At 43.0% G+C, this 15,885-nt stretch overlaps 1 protein-coding gene across 1 annotated transcript in view; it reads left to right on the forward strand.

The window, feature by feature from the left end:
• The window catches only part of SDK2 (sidekick cell adhesion molecule 2), a 479,875-nt gene that overhangs the window by 383,915 nt on the left and 80,075 nt on the right, over window positions 1–15,885 (forward strand). The window contains exons 23-28 of the mRNA XM_069076864.1: window positions 4,851–5,088; window positions 6,295–6,410; window positions 6,939–7,128; window positions 8,101–8,199; window positions 11,082–11,276; window positions 14,814–15,015. Of these exons, the coding sequence (XP_068932965.1) occupies window positions 4,851–5,088; window positions 6,295–6,410; window positions 6,939–7,128; window positions 8,101–8,199; window positions 11,082–11,276; window positions 14,814–15,015 (1,040 nt within the window). The remainder of the gene's footprint in view (window positions 1–4,850; window positions 5,089–6,294; window positions 6,411–6,938; window positions 7,129–8,100; window positions 8,200–11,081; window positions 11,277–14,813; window positions 15,016–15,885) is intronic.

Genomic DNA, 15,885 nt, shown 5'->3' on the forward strand with positions numbered 1-15,885 from the left:
AGGGAGGGAGGGAGAGAATGAAGGAGTGACAGAGATAGAGAATGAGGGGGGGGGGGGGGAAGGGAGAGAGAAAGCGAGAGGCTTTCTGCTGTCAAAAAAAAAAAACCCAAACCTTTGTTCATGCATACCTATGTTCCCTTTTTAATTAATCCACAAATATTTATTAATATTCTATTATGTACCAGATACACACTAGACACTAGGGAAACAAAAACAGCCTCTGCCTCAAGGAGGTTGCAGTCTAGCTTGGGAAGACAGCTTGTACATACATTGGCATGTACAAAATAGCTAGAAGGTGATTTGGAAGAGTTAGGCATTAGAATTCAGGGGGATCAAGAGTGACATTATCCCTGTTCCTGAATATATCTCTCTTATGTACCCAGTTATTTCTGTCATTCATTAAAATGTAAGTTCCTTGAAGGCAGAGACTTTATATCCCCAGTGTTTAGTGCAGTCTCTGCTTACGTAGTAATTACATAATAATCAATGCTTCTTGACTTGGCAATATGACCTTAGATAAGATACAACCCCACTCTGAAGGCATCTCTCTTCTGGGAAATAGGAGGGAAAATCCTTACTCCTTACATTTCCCAAGGGGATGGTGGTAGGGAACAGCATCATGTGAAGTACTAGAACTCAGGAAACCCAGGGTTGAGTCCCAGTTTTTGCTAGCTCAGTGACTTTGGCCAAGTCACTAATCTCCTCGGATCTGTTTGCTCATCTGTCGAATGAGGAGGTTGGACTAGACCAACATTTTTGGTTTTGTGAACCCCTTTCAACAACAAAAATGTGTTATGTATGCCCCCCCAGGACAATTTAATATACAATTCATAATATTCTTTAAAATTAATTCATACTTAAGGCACCATTAAAGAATTTTTAATATGAACCTTTTGGACTGTCATTATGAACCCCCTAAGGGATTAGCAAACTACTAAATGGGAACTATTGTAATTAATTATCTCTAAGCTCCCTTTTAGTAATAACAATTTATTAATCCTCCAAAGATAGCTCCTGGCACCAAAAATAAGCAGGGGTTATTACAAATAAGTAGTGGAGAAAGGGGGAAAAATACTGGACCTGGGATTTGATTCCTTCACCCATCATTTTCTAAATGTGTGACTTTATGCAAATTATTTCTCTCTGAGCCTCAGTTTTCTCATCTGTAAAACAGGAATGATGCCACTTGTACTACATACATCATGGGACTGTAAGCCTCAATGAGATGATTGTTGTGCTTGCCCTGAAGACACTAAATACAACTCTCTCTACTCACATTCTGCATCTCCTTCTTATTAAGCAACATTTGAGCCCCATCTAGAGTCAGCTGTCCCCTTCCATATCTCACAGAGTTTTAAGTGTGGCAAGTAACTAAAAGGTTAAACCCTCTAATACCCAAGGGAGAATAGAGGGGGAATAAAAAAGTAATCACCGACTTAGTAGAAGGCCCTGGGCAACTCTTAGCTTCACTTAATGGTGCATGGCCCGTTACCTTTCCTTCGCAGGTACCAGATCATGGGAATAAAGTTCCTTCTCCCTCTTAGCAAACCCATCAATTGCCATCCTAATGGTCTCTGGTCTGTTTCACTAAGTATTTTTATGAGTCGAGCATTGAGATGAGGGAGGGCTTACATGACAGTTGGGCAAAGCAGAAGATAGTGAGGAGAGGTTTCAGGGTAAAAAATGGAAAGAAGGGGGTTTGTTTATGAGTGCTATGGATGAGGAGGTCAGAGGGCATCTGAGATTGTTCTCAAGATGGAATAAGGAAGAGATGAGACCAAGGCTACTCATTTGACTCTTCCTATAACTTATATCTCAGCTATATTCATAAGCAACCTCCTGGATTTGATGGGAAATCTATATACCCACATACCACACCACCTTCTACCATCTACCACATACTATGTCAACTTAAGGGCAAACACATATCCCAGGCTACCTTGAGTTAACAAGCAAGGGAAACAATCTCAAATCAGAAGTATGCTGGCCCCACCAACCAAGTCATTAAACAAGACCGTGACCTGTCCTTGCTCTCCAAAGAGCAATTCAACTAGATTTAATTCAACAAGCATTTATTAAATACTGTCTGTGTGGTTTACCCCAGCAATATAAAGGTGAATTGACCCCTGCCTTCAAGGAACTTGTATTCTACTAGGAGGAGATAAAACTGATACAGGGATAAGTAAATGCAGACTTTATACAAAAAGAATGGGGAGGACCTTCATGTTCATCCTTCCTGAGACACTTATCAGCTGTATAACTCTTGGGTAGTCACTTAACCTTTTACAGCCTCGCTTATTTCACTTGTAAAATCGGGGTGCCAGACTCACTAGCCTTTGAAGGTTCCTTTTCAGCTCTAAATCTGTACTCTTGTGATCCTAATTTGGGGAGATGGAGTGAGGAGATAGAGAACAATAACTGACAGATCAGGAAAGACCTCATATAAGAATTGTTCCCTGATCTGAGAGCCTTCAAAGGAGCTAGGAAAGGGAGGTCCTGATTGGTGCAAATAATGAATCTGTGAAGTGGTCGCATGCCTTCAAATTTGTATTATTCAAAGCTATAATTACATACAATATGGGCATTGGTTCCAGCCCAATGGACCTATGCAATGCAAATTCCAATAATGCAACAAGATTTCTTATTCACACTAATAAAGACTTAGCTGGATTTCCAAGAAGTGATGATGAGGGGAAGGAGAACATTCCAAGCATGAAGAACAATACCTTTGCAAAGCTACAGAGACAGGCTATGTAGCACAAAGCTTAGAAACATCAAATAGGCCTGTTTGCCTGATATGTAATGAATGAGAAGTTATGAAATAAGCAAGAAAAGTAGACCAGAGCCAGACTGTGAAGGGTTTCAAATGCCAAAGAGGCATTTGTATTTTATCTTAGAGACAATGAGGAGTTACTGAGGTTTCTGTAACAGGGGGATGGCATAATCAGACCTCTGCTTTAAGAATATCACTTTGCAGGGGCGACCAGGTGGTGCGGTGAGGAAGAGCACCGGCCCAGAGTCTGGAGACCCTGGATCAGTTCCAGCCTCAGATACTTAACACCCACACAAAAATAACTGGCCGTGTAACCTTGAGCAAGTTACTTAACCCCAACTGCTTAAAAAAGAAAAAAAAAGAATATCACTTTGTGGATAGGGTCAAAGGAGAAAATAGAATAAGTGGGGGGCAAGATAGAATGGAGGGAAATATAGTTAGTCTTACACAGTATAACTACTATGGAAACAATTTGGGAAACTACACATGTAAAATCTATATTGAATTGCTTATCTTCCTAGTGGGAGTGGGTGAAGAGGGAAGAAGGGGAAAAAATCTGAAACTCAAAGTTTTAAAAACAAATGTTTAAAAATTGGTTTTTTACATGCAAGTTGTAAATAAGATATACAGGTACTGGGGTATAGAAACCCATCTTGCCTCACTAGACAGTTATGGGGGTGAAGGGGGAGGATATGAGAGAGAACAGATTGGGGGAAGGGGTATTCAGTAGGCTTGCTATTTTGGGGTGGGGGTAGGGGAAAGACAGGGAGAGAAAAAATTGTAACTCAAAATCTTGTGGAAATGAATGTTGAAAACTAAAAATAAATCAATTAAAAATTAAAAAAAAAAGAATATCACTTTGGCAGCTTTGTGGAGGACAGATTGGAGAGGCAAGATATGGTAGCCAGAAGACTAGTAAAGAGACTTACTGAAATAGCCCAGCTGAGAGGGACCAAGGGCCTGAGTTCGTATGAGTAGTGAGAAGGGATTGGACATTCAATATGTGGAGGGAGAATCTACAAAATTTAATGATTGGTTGGATTTAGAGGCAATAGGTCGAGGTTGGGGAAAGGATCGAGGTTGAGTCCAATATTATAAATCTAACAGGGAGGAAAGGGGCCTTTGGAGGAATTGAGTTCAGATAGAAAGGTGGTCTCTCTCTGAATATATATATGTGTGTGTGTATATGCATATGTGTGTATATCTATATCTATATATATCTTAGGTAGGTTTACTACTGCCTAGACCAGCTTTTCTGATGACTAGTTATTAGCTGAAGCTACATCGTTATCATCACTGTCATCATCATCAGTGTATAATAGCTAGCAGTTATATAACACTTTTGCAAAGCACTTTACAAATATTATCTCATTTGATATTATATCTTATTATATTATATCATTGATGTTACATCTCATTTGATCCTCACAACAGCCCTGAGAGGTAGGTGCTATTACTATCCCTGTTTTACAGATGAGAAACTGGGGCAAACTGGGTTAAGTGACTTGCCTAGAATCACACAGCTAGTAAGTGTCCGAGGCTAAATTTGAACTCAGGTCTTCCTGACTCTAAGTCCAGCACTCTATCCACTGCACAACCTGACTTTCTGCATTGTTACAATTAATAAATTTCTAATGATTTACTGACCAATTGAGGGAAACTTGGTGGTAATTTAGATGGGGGCAGAGATGATTACACCTGGCCCTACAGTGATTCTGCCAACCACTCTATCTGTCATCAAGATTTAATTGAGCAGCCACAAGGTACCTAACAATGTAGTGGATACATAATAGAGAATAGATACTGTCTATGACCTCAAGGCCTAATAGAAAAAACACATGTGGACACCAGAAATAATATAGATTTACAATATTACTAAATTGTACTTGGCAAGGAGGGAACATCTGGCCTCCTCTTGGCAGGTTGGAAAATGGGCTGGGTTAATCATAAAGCTCCTCTGGGTAAGACAGGCTCTTAATGGCAGCTTATAGAAGGGGAGGGATGGGACATGGTGGACAGGGGGCAAGCCATTTGTATATTCCAGTCTCTCTGCTCCATCTCTCCCACTTTGCTACAGCCTCTCCCAGAAATGGAGTACAATGGGAACCCAGAGTCAGTGGGCTACAAGATCAAGTACACCCGATCCAATGGGCATGGCAAGACCCTGAGCCACGTGGTGCATGACCGGGTTGAACGAGAGTACACCATCGAGGACCTGGAAGAGTGGACCGAGTACCGAGTACAAGTCCAGGCCTTCAACGCCATTGGGACTGGGCCTTGGAGCCAGATCGTTGTGGGCAGGACCAGGGAGTCAGGTATTTACCCCACCCTGATACCTCCTAACAGCCTCCTAAAATCCCTTTGGAATTTTTGTTTATGCATGTAGACATAACTAGGGACTGTCCCAGCACACAGTGTTATCTGAGCTGTTATAAAGGACAGGGGCAGAGGGAACAAAAATGTTCATTTGTATTCAGTTTGCATGTCATTTCTCAACCAAATGGAGTGAAATTCTTCAGGGTACCTCCTCTCTTTCCACAGCTTTGTAATCTCTGCCTGCACCCCAGCCCCAAGTTAGATCCCCTGTTCTCTTCAGATGAGGGAGGCTGATCCTGACAAAACTAGTTCCATGAAGCCTGCTTGCTGCCTGCCTCCTGACAAATAAAAGGGGGGGGGGGAAGGACCAACTCCACTTCCCCAGAACAAAACATACATTTTTAGGCATGCCAATATGGGAATTTGTTTTGCTTGACTGCATATTTGTTACAGGGTGGTATTAAAGATGTCTGCTTTTCCCCAAGGGCTCTGAGAGAGATTAAGACTGGAAAAATGGAATGGAAGGTTCCTAGAAAACACAAGAATGAAGTTAGGTCTCTCTTCTCTCTCCCGACCTTACAGCTGTCTAGCTGTTAACCAGTTGCTAGGACTTCACGTCCCTCCAGGTCGCAGTCAGTTGTCTACACCCCCAGCAGACCATGAATTATCCACTTTATAGATTTGCCATGGCAAATTATTGATTCCAGGCTCACCTCCTTGGGCCACCCGGCAAGTGTCTGGGTCTCCTCCCTCCCACTACCAATTGTTATGTTCTCAAGACATGCAAACTCCTTTTAATAGTAACCAAAACATAATTAGGGAGATAGATCTCTAATGGGAAAGGCATGTAATGCATTCTGAAGTAAATAGAAATCAGTGTGGAAATTATCTGCCAATCGGGAATTATCTCTGTCTCTCCTTCCTTTCATTAGTGAGGGATATAGAAGGCTGAATGCATTTCCCCTTCTCTTTTTTTTTTTTAAAGCAATTGGGGTTAAGTAACTTGCTCAAGGTTACACGGCCAGTTATTTCTGGGTGTGGCGCTAAGTATCAGAGCCCAGATTCGATCCCAGGTCATCCCGATTCTGGGGCCGGTGCTCTTACTTACTGTGCCAACTGGCCACCCCTCCCCTTCTCTTTGTAATGCCCTTCTACACTCCCCATCAAAACTGAGATGTTCTCTTCTCCTGTCTTCCTTCCCACAGTTCCCTCCTCAGGTCCAACCAATGTGTCTGCACTAGCAACCACCTCAAGTAGCATGTTGGTACGCTGGAATGAAATCCCAGAGGCTGATCGAAACGGGCTTGTATTGGGCTATAAGGTGGGTTCCAGAATGAGAGAAAAGAAGGAAGGAGTCTGGAGTCTCGAAACCCACAGCATATGAGCTACCCTTTTCCTTGGGATTCCCAGTTCAGGGCTTTCTTAGTGCTCAGGTGAAAAGGATTTGGGTGGGGGGTGGGAGGTAAAAGGACCCTTGCACCCTGGTTGAAAAAGGCTCCAATTCCCCAAGAATGGAGCAGTAGGTTGGAAGTCCCCAGTCTCATTCTCATCTCTGCCACTGATATACTCTGTTACCTCCAGCCAGTTATCATCCTTCTCTGGGTTGTAAGAGGGAGCATTTCTTCCCTATACTGGGATTAAGAGGATTTAAATACCCTAACATTAAGTCTGCATTCTTTGGTATCCCCATCTAACCCCAACATAATATTCAGTTCCCTGGGAAACCATGCTACACCATGCACAGGCCACCAGTTTCTGTACCCTAACTCTAGAGGTTGACATCCACTGGGGGTTTCCCAACTCCTCCAACCCTGGGGCCCTCACACTGCCTGTCCTTCTATCTGTCCAGGTGGTGTATAAAGAGAAGGATTCTGATACCCAGCCTCAGTTCTGGCTTGTGGAAGGGAACTCATCTCTTAGTGCCCAGCTCACTGGCTTGGGCCGATATGTACTCTATGAGATCCAGGTACTGGCTTTCACCCGCATTGGGGATGGCACCCCAAGCTCCCCACCTATCCTGGAGAGGACCCTTGATGATGGTGAGTACACAACTGAGGGACTCTGGGAACTGAGACTAACCCCATATCCCATTTTAGACTATTTTTCCTCAGTCCCTTGACCTTTACTGATGCTTGACCCTGGAGACTTGCCCCAGCTTGAAATTAAAACGTAATTGGCTTTCCTGGAGAGAATGCAGCTGTGAGAAAAAAGCTTATCCTGCAGGGACTGCAATATTTACCTACTGCTATTCATGAAGGGAATTAGTAGAATAGGAACTGGGTTTGTGCTTTCACTGGTATATGAAACTCCCAGGGGAAGAAATTCTGTCACTGCAGGGAACTGCAATTTGGGAATTTTGGGAGAGTTGCCTAGAGGACTAAGAGCTTAAGGGATTTGCCCAGGGTCACAATATATGACTGCTGATATGTGTCAGATCTGGGACTTGAACCCAGGGCTGTCTGTCTGTCTCTCTCTATACAACTCTGTGCTGCTTCTTGAGGGCAGGAGACTCCACTAAAATCCTAGATTATGATTTGCTCAAAGATTCTTTGAACATCAACTTCTACCCAGTTTTATTTCCACTTCACACTGGGGCAAATCTCCAGGGTCAAGCATCAATAAAGGGCAAAGGCCTGAGGAAGAAGAGAAAGGACTTCTTTCAATAGCTTCTCTTTCTAACACTTCAGGCCCTTCTAGGCCTTTTTTTTTTTTTAACAGACCCAGGACACACAGGTCAAGCCATCCCCCTTATGACGTCATTGGTCCTCTTAGGGAATATAGGATAAACAACAGCAGCAAAAATCCCTGTTAGATTGTGCTGACTGACCCCTACACAGTCCCAAAGGATCTCTAAACATGGACTCATCTATTATTCTTACCTATACCCCTTTCCCGCTGACCTTCCCATCCCCCTCACTGCCCTCCCCTGTGAAGTTCATGTAATTGGAGGCATACTAAGACTTGGAGCTCCATGGGGGATCCCACTCTGACCTTCCTGTTTCCCATTCTAGTCCCAGGACCTCCTATGGGTATTCTCTTCCCAGAGGTGAGACCCACATCAGTCCGGCTGATTTGGCAGCCTCCAGCTGCCCCTAATGGCATCATATTAGGTAAGCCTCAACCCCCTCCCTTCTGGTAATATGAAGGATTGATGCTCTTCTCTGTGTGTGTGTGCACGTGTGCACAGGTATGCTGCTGGACTTATGAATTTATCATTGTACAGAATTCCTAGACTCCTCTGTAACTGTCTGGGAGAGCTGCCTGGAACACCAAGACATTAAGTAATTACCCAGGGTCAAACAGCTAATATGGATGAACTTGAACCCTGATTTTCTTGACTTGAAGAAAAATCCCATTATCCTTGGATTTGCTGTCTCTCAGATTGTTAGAGAAGGTTCCTTTTTAAAGGTTGGAAGATACAGATGAGGGCTTCAGTGTTCAAAGGTTCCTAAGTCATGGAGAGGTGAAACTGAGATTGTCTACAGACAGTGAGGAGCATAAGCAATAGAAGGGAATGAATGGGCAGTTGGGTGCCACAGAGGATAGAGCACTGAATTCAGAATCAGAAAGACTCACTCATCTCCCTGAGTTCAAATCTAGCCTCACACACTCTTGATAAGTCACTTGACCCTGTTTTCCTCGGTTTTCTCATCTGTAAAATGAACTGGAGGAGGAAATGGCAAACCACTCCAGTATCTTTGCCAAGAAAACTCCAGACGGAGTCACAAAGAGTCAGACATGACTGAAATGACTCAACAAAAAAATTAAGAGGTAGGAAACTCAAGAAATATGCAGCCTTCCAATTCCACCCAAGTCTAGCGATTGGCTATGACCAACAGGGGAGCTCTGAATCTCAGAGCACAAAGCAAGACATCTCCTGGGGCTGCTTTTCTTGAGCCCAAACCAAGAAAAAGGTAAAGAAAAAGCAGAGACCTTTGAAGGTCCAGAAAGCAGTCTCTGATTTCAATTTTCCCTAAGAGCCACTGACATTGGTAAACCAAACCATTCCCTCTTATTCAATCAAATAAGCAAAGCCTTTTTTTCCATTTTGAGCACCACCCCAGTAGAAAATCCTTCCTGGTTAAAACCCACCCTACAATCACACCATCTCCCAGTTTTTATTTTATGCTATCTTTGGGCATTAGATACAGATATACACATATACATGAACATATACTTACATATGTGTATAGAATATGTATATATGTATATATAGCTCATATATATATATAGCTCATATATGTATATATTTGGTCAGTAGTTTTTCAAATGTATACAACTCCTCATGGCTTCATTTGGGGTTTTCTTGGCAAAGATACTGGGGTGGTTTGCTGTTTCCTTCTCCAACTCACTTTATAGATGAGGAAACTGAGGAAAACAGATTAAGTGACTCGCCCAGGGTCACATAGCTAGCAAGAGTCTGAGGCCAGATTTGAACTCTGAAAGATGTCTTCCTGACTCCTGGCACTCAATTCACTGTGCCACCAAGCTGTCCTATACAAATGTGTGTATACATATATGTGTGTTTGTGTGTATATAGATATATGCATATGTATGTGTGCATGTGTGTGTATAGATATATACACACACACATGCATTATATATACATACATGTGGATATATATACTCTAGATAGATGAGGAAGAAGAATAAGTGGTGATGGAAATAGGCACACATATAATTCCTGGCCTCTATATATCTATTTGCATGTCTGTCTCTATACCACAAAAATGGGTTTCTAAACTATAAACTCCTTGAGACTGTGTGTAAATTTCCCTGAACTGCTTATAGCAATTTGTTAAAAAATATATTAGAGAAAAATATCATGTGATGCTGTTGTGATAAAAGGCTTCTGTAAGCCTTAAAGCACTGTATCAATTTGAGAATTTTATTAGCATTATTAATATTATTATAAAGGTCTATTCATTTTGTAACAGCCACAAATTGTATCTGCCTGCCACTCTGCCCAACCTGTGTGAATTATATACTTGTGGTTATGAGGAAAATTAGGAGACAGTAAATGACTCACTCAGTGTACCTCTGTGTATGGGCGGGGGCGGGGGGAAGCATGAATGGCTATGGTGAGTGTGCCCTGCTGGATTCTGATTTTATCTTTGTAAGGAACTCTTAGATTCCTCAGTCACCATCTTAAAGAGTTGCCTTGGATACTGAGGCAGATGGAGGTTTAAGTGACTTGCCCAGGGTAACGTAGGCAGTATGTCTGGACTTGAACCCTGGTTTGCCTGAGTTGAGGCCATATCTCTAACCACCTACCTTGCTACCTATTAGATAAATCCCTAAGACTTAAGTTGCAGAGATAGCTATATGCATTGAGAGATTTCCTCCACCAGAGAAAATACCTACATCACAGAAATCACAATGCTAGCCCAAAATATAAACATAAATAAATATATATATTTGTATGTTTCATATTTATATTCATACACACTGTCTATAGAATGTCAATGATATATTCAAGGCTGAAAGGATGGGCCATTTCTGCTTTGTATATAATGCCCCCTAGTGCCTGGTCCCAGGAGTTGTCATCTTTTACCAGTTTAGTGACATGTTGCTGATTCCTGATCACAAATGCCACGTCATTCCTCACCTGGTCCAGTGTCACTTGGTCAGAAAAACAGTCACTTAGACTGTATTGTGTAGTAAACTGGTAAACTTTTAAGTGGAAAGAGCCATCACTTGAAAATGTAACATAGGGTCCTCTCTGCCTGTAGAAAAGGGTTGGGTTGGGGCAACTAGGTGGTGCAGTGAATAGAGCACCAGCCCTGGAGTCAGGAGGATCTGAGTTCAAATCTGGCCTCAGACATTTAACACACACACACAAAAAAAAAAAATTTAGTCATGTGACCTTGGGCAAGTCACTTATCCCCAATTGCCCCTCCAAAAAAAAAAAAAAAGAAAAGGGTTGGGTGAACTGAATGGTGTGGGGGAAAGAGTCTGTCCTGCTTTCCAGTGTAATCCTGCTTCTCCACAGCTTACCAGATTACTCACAGGCTCAACACGACTACTGCCAACACTGCCTTGGTGGAGGTGCTAACCCCCAGTGCCCGCCAATATACCGCCACTGGTCTCAAGCCTGAATCGATCTATCTATTCCGCATCATGGCCCAGACCCGTAAGGGCTGGGGGGAGGCTGCTGAAGCCCTTGTGGTGACCACGGAGAAGAGAGGTAACTGCCCAGGGATGGCTGGGAAAGATGGAGATGATGTAGGAAGATAACGAGGAAAATTGGGATCCCAACTACCATGGGTCTTTCCTTTGGGTGGGACAAGGGATGTGAGTCTGATAACCCCTAGGAACTCTGAGAAAGAGTCTTTCTAGATCAAAACCAGGTCTCAGAGACTCCAAAATCAAAGTCAACAGCCAATAAATGTGCCTGAAGAGCTCAGGTGAGATTCGATAGTCAGTAAACATTTAATAAGCACCTACTGTGTGCCAGGCACTGCATACTAAGTGCTTGGGATACAAAAAGAGGCAAAAGACAGTCCCTGCCCTCAAGGAGCTCATAATCTCCTAAAGAAGACCAATAAGTACAAACAAGATATATACGGGATAAATAGGAAATAATTAAGAGGGGCTGGGAAAGGCTTCATGTAGAAGTTGGGATTTGGGGGCAGCTATGTGGCGCAGTGAAGAGAACACTGGCCCTGGAGTCAGGATGATCTGAGTTCAAATTCGGTCTCACTTAACACATACTAGTTGTGTGACCTTGGACAAGTCACTTTACCCTAATTGCCCCACCTTCCCCCTCCAAAAAGACCAAAAAGAAAATTCTAAAAAGAAGTTGGGATTTTAAGGAAGAAGCCAGTAGATACAAATTAGAAGTGCACAAGGACAGCCAGAGAAAGTGTCCACAGCAAGAGATTATCCATGGAACACTATTCATGTTATTTGTGGAATATCAAAGAAGCCAGTGTCACTTGATTGAAGAGTACATGAGGAGAGGGAGATGTAAGAAGACTGGAAAGGTGGGTAAGGGCTAGGTTATGAAGGACTTTGAATGCCAGAGGATTTTAGAATTGATTCTGCAAGTCATAGGGAGCCATTAGAGATAATTGACTTAGGGTAGGTGGAACAGTAGAAAGCACAGAAAGGAGCTGTGCTTTAAGAAAATCACTTTGGTGACTAATTGGAAAATGGATCAAAGTGGGGAAAGATTTAAGGCAGGTAGACCCACCAGCAGACTACTGAAGTCATCCAGCTGTGAGGTGATAAGGACCAAGTGGCAGCAACAGAGAAGGGAGTGTGTTTGGGAGATGTTGAAAAGGTGAAATGGACAGGTCTTGGCAATGGATTGGATACGGCGGGGCGGGGAGGGGGGGGGTGAGAGATAGTGAGGAGTCCAGGCTGACTCCTAGGTTTTGAGCCTGAAGGACTGGGAGGATGGCGTTATAGTATGGTACTATAGTAATAAAGAAGTGGGGGAAGGGGAGAGGAGGATAGTTGGTTTAGAGGAAAAGATAAATAAGTTTGATTTGGTACATGTTGAGTTTAAAATGTTTACTGAACTTCTAGTTTGAGGTGTCTGAAAGGCATTTGGAGATGCACTATTGGAGGTCAGCAGAGAGGTCAGGGTGGGATAGGTAGCTCTGATTATCATTAACATAGAGATGGTAACTAATTCAGTGGAAGCTGATGAGATCATCAAGTGAAGTAGTGTAGAGGGAGAGGAGGAGAGAGCCCAGGACAGAGCCCCATGGGTCACCTGTGGTTAGAGGGCGTGATCTAGATGAGAATTCTGCAAAGGAAGTGGTCAGATAGATAGCAGAACTGGGAGAAAGTGGTGTCCCAGAAACCTAGGGAAAAGAGTATCAAGGAAGAGAGTGATCAATAGTGTAAAAGGCTGCAGAAAGGTCAAGAAGAATGAGGATTAAGAAAAGGTCATTGGATTTGGCAATCAAGACATCATTGGTCACTTTGGAGAGGGCAGTTGGAATGTTATGGTTGGAAGCCAGATTGTAAAGGGTTAAGAAGAGAGAGGAGAGAAAGTAGAAGCCCTTATTGCTGTATTGTAGAGTCAATGTATTGTCTCCCTTCTTTCCCCTCTTCTAAGCTCCAGTCCCTGCATTACCAACTAACTGCCTTTTGGATATTTCAAAATGGATAGCCCAGAGGCATCTCGGATTCAAATTCCAAAATGGAAATCATTCTCTTTCTCCAAAAACCCATCCCTTTTCTAAACTAACCTGTTTGTGTTGAGGGCATTTCCATCCTTCCAGTCACCGAGGTTCACAACTAGGACTCCTTACTCTCACTCACTCCACACTAATTAATTGAAAAAAATATTATAATTTCTGCTCCCACTAACCTCTCTGGAATTTGCCACCACGCTAGTTCAGACCCTTGTCATTTCTTATCTGGCCTATTTTGATGGAGTTTTTTGTTGTTGTTCAGTTGTTTTTTCAGTCATCTGACTTTTTTGTGATGCCATTTGTGATTTTCTTGGCAAAGATGTTGGAGTGGTTTGCCATTTCCTTCTCCAGCTCATTTTACAGATGAGGAACTGAGGCAAACAGGGTTAAGTGACTTGCCCAGGTTCACACAGCTACTGTTTCAGTCATGTCTATTTGTGACCCCATTTGTGGTTTTCTTGGCAAAGATCCTGGAGTGGTTTGTCATTTCCTTCTGTAGCTTATTTTATAGATGAGGCAACTGAAGTTAAAACAGGGTTAAATGACTTGCCCAGGATCACACAGCTAGTAAATGTCTGGGGCTGGATTTGAACTCAGGTCATCCTGATTCCAGGTCTCCTGAGCCACCTACATATGCATTTTAATAGCCTTCTAATTGATCTCCCTGCCTCAAATCTCTCCCCACCCCAATCCCTCCTCCACATAGACACCAAAATAGATTTCCTAAAGCACAAATCTGACCATATCATACACACTCACACACATACCCTTACTAATTAAACTCCAGTGGCTATCTGTTGCCTCTAGGACCAAGTTTAAATTCCTTTGTTTGATACTGAAAGCCCGTCACAATCTGGCCCCAACCTATCTTTCCTGTGAACTATTCCCCTCTACATACTCTGCAGTCTAGCCACATTGGCCTTCATGCTGTACCTCTCACCTCCATTCCTTTGCACTGGCTTTCCAACATGCCTAAAATTCATTCATTCCCCCACCTTCCATCTCTTGGGATCTCTGGTGTCCTTCAAGACTCGGCTTAAGGGGAGGCCAGGTGGCACAGTGAGAAAGAGCACCTGCCCCGGTGTCACAAGACCCGGGATCGGTTCTGGCCTCAGATACTTAGCACCCACACAAAATAACTGGTCGTGTAACCTTGAGCAAGTTACTTAACCCCAATTGCTTAAAAAAAAAAAAGACTTGGCTTAAACCCTACTTTCTGTATAGGCCTTTGCTGGTTTCCCCACCTGTTAGCCTTGCACACATGTATATTTATACATATTTATTTTTGTTTTTGTTTGTTTTTTTGCATAATCCTATATACATATACTTTTGTCTCCCTCGTGAGATTGTAAACACCTTGAAGATAGTTTTACTCAGTGCCTGACATAGGAGACATTCAGCAAATGCACATTGATGGATTGTCCCTCATTGTAAGGACACCAGTCCAGAAAGCAGAATTCATCTCAGCTCAGGCTCTTGCTGCCCTTTCTCTACACTGAAAAGTGCCAACAGGGCACATGTCTTTTTGCTGTCTAGGGTCATTCAGTGATAACCTCTTGTCTCCCCCGTTACAGACCGCCCACAGCCTCCTAGCAAGCCCATAATAAAGCAAGAGAATGTGAAGGCACGGAGTGTGCTGCTGTCCTGGGAGCCTGGTAGTGATGGCCTCTCCCCTGTCCGCTACTACACCATCCAGACCCGGGAACTCCCCAGTAGCAAGTGGACCCTGCACTCCTCCTCTGTGACCCACAATGCCACTTCATTTGTTGTGGACAGGTGAGACCCCGCCCAAAACCCCTCCCCTAACCCTGGGATACTGATTCAGTGCTGGGGATCTACCCTGACCAAGCAGAGCATTTGCTTATATTTCATTCGTTTCATGGAAAGGGCTTCACAAAACAGTTCCAGCCTGAAACCCCACCCACCTCCATTCTTTAAACCCCAACCTTCTAGTCCATTCAGTAGTTCCCAGCCTTCTTGTCATGGGGGTTTGGGGCCATTAACATTCTCAGTTTCACCTTCCCATTCAGTCATCTGCCTGGTTCCCCCTTCCTCCATTCTAACCAGCTTTTCCTCTCTGCCTGGCTCCAACCCAACTTCCCATGGTACCTTATTAGAATTTCTTCTTTATTGTACATTTCTAAAGCCCAGAGTACAGTATCAGTGGGGTGCTTTGCAGTCTTTCATTAACTACTCTCTGCAACCGCAGCATTTTTCTCCTCATCCTTAATAGGGAAACTGAGCCACACTCCAGATTGCTGGCTTTAATGTAATTTAATTTTCAGTAGGTTATATTTTTATTCTATACTTTACATGAGCAAGAATTTCAAATACCATTTTTTAAAAATTAAAAAGAAAGAAATTGAAATTTGAAGCAATGTGCTACACTTTAACTCTTTAGATATTTGACTCTTTTCATGTCTCTTGAATGCGGGGAGAGGATGACAATATCTGGGGAAGAGCTAGCTCAGATCTCAGCAAATTAATGACACTGTCCTTGGTACTAAAGTGACAATAAGTGAAAGATAGAGACAGAGAGAAATAAAGACCAACAGAGAAACACAGACAAAGACAGACACAGAGACAGAGAGACAGAGAGCACACACACACACACACACACACACACACACACACACACACACACAC

Source organism: Petaurus breviceps, unplaced genomic scaffold (genome assembly GCF_028583685.1).
Source record: "Petaurus breviceps papuanus isolate PSGF00001 unplaced genomic scaffold, PetGlider_PUasm1.0 90925, whole genome shotgun sequence".
Lineage (NCBI taxonomy): Eukaryota > Metazoa > Chordata > Mammalia > Diprotodontia > Petauridae > Petaurus > Petaurus breviceps.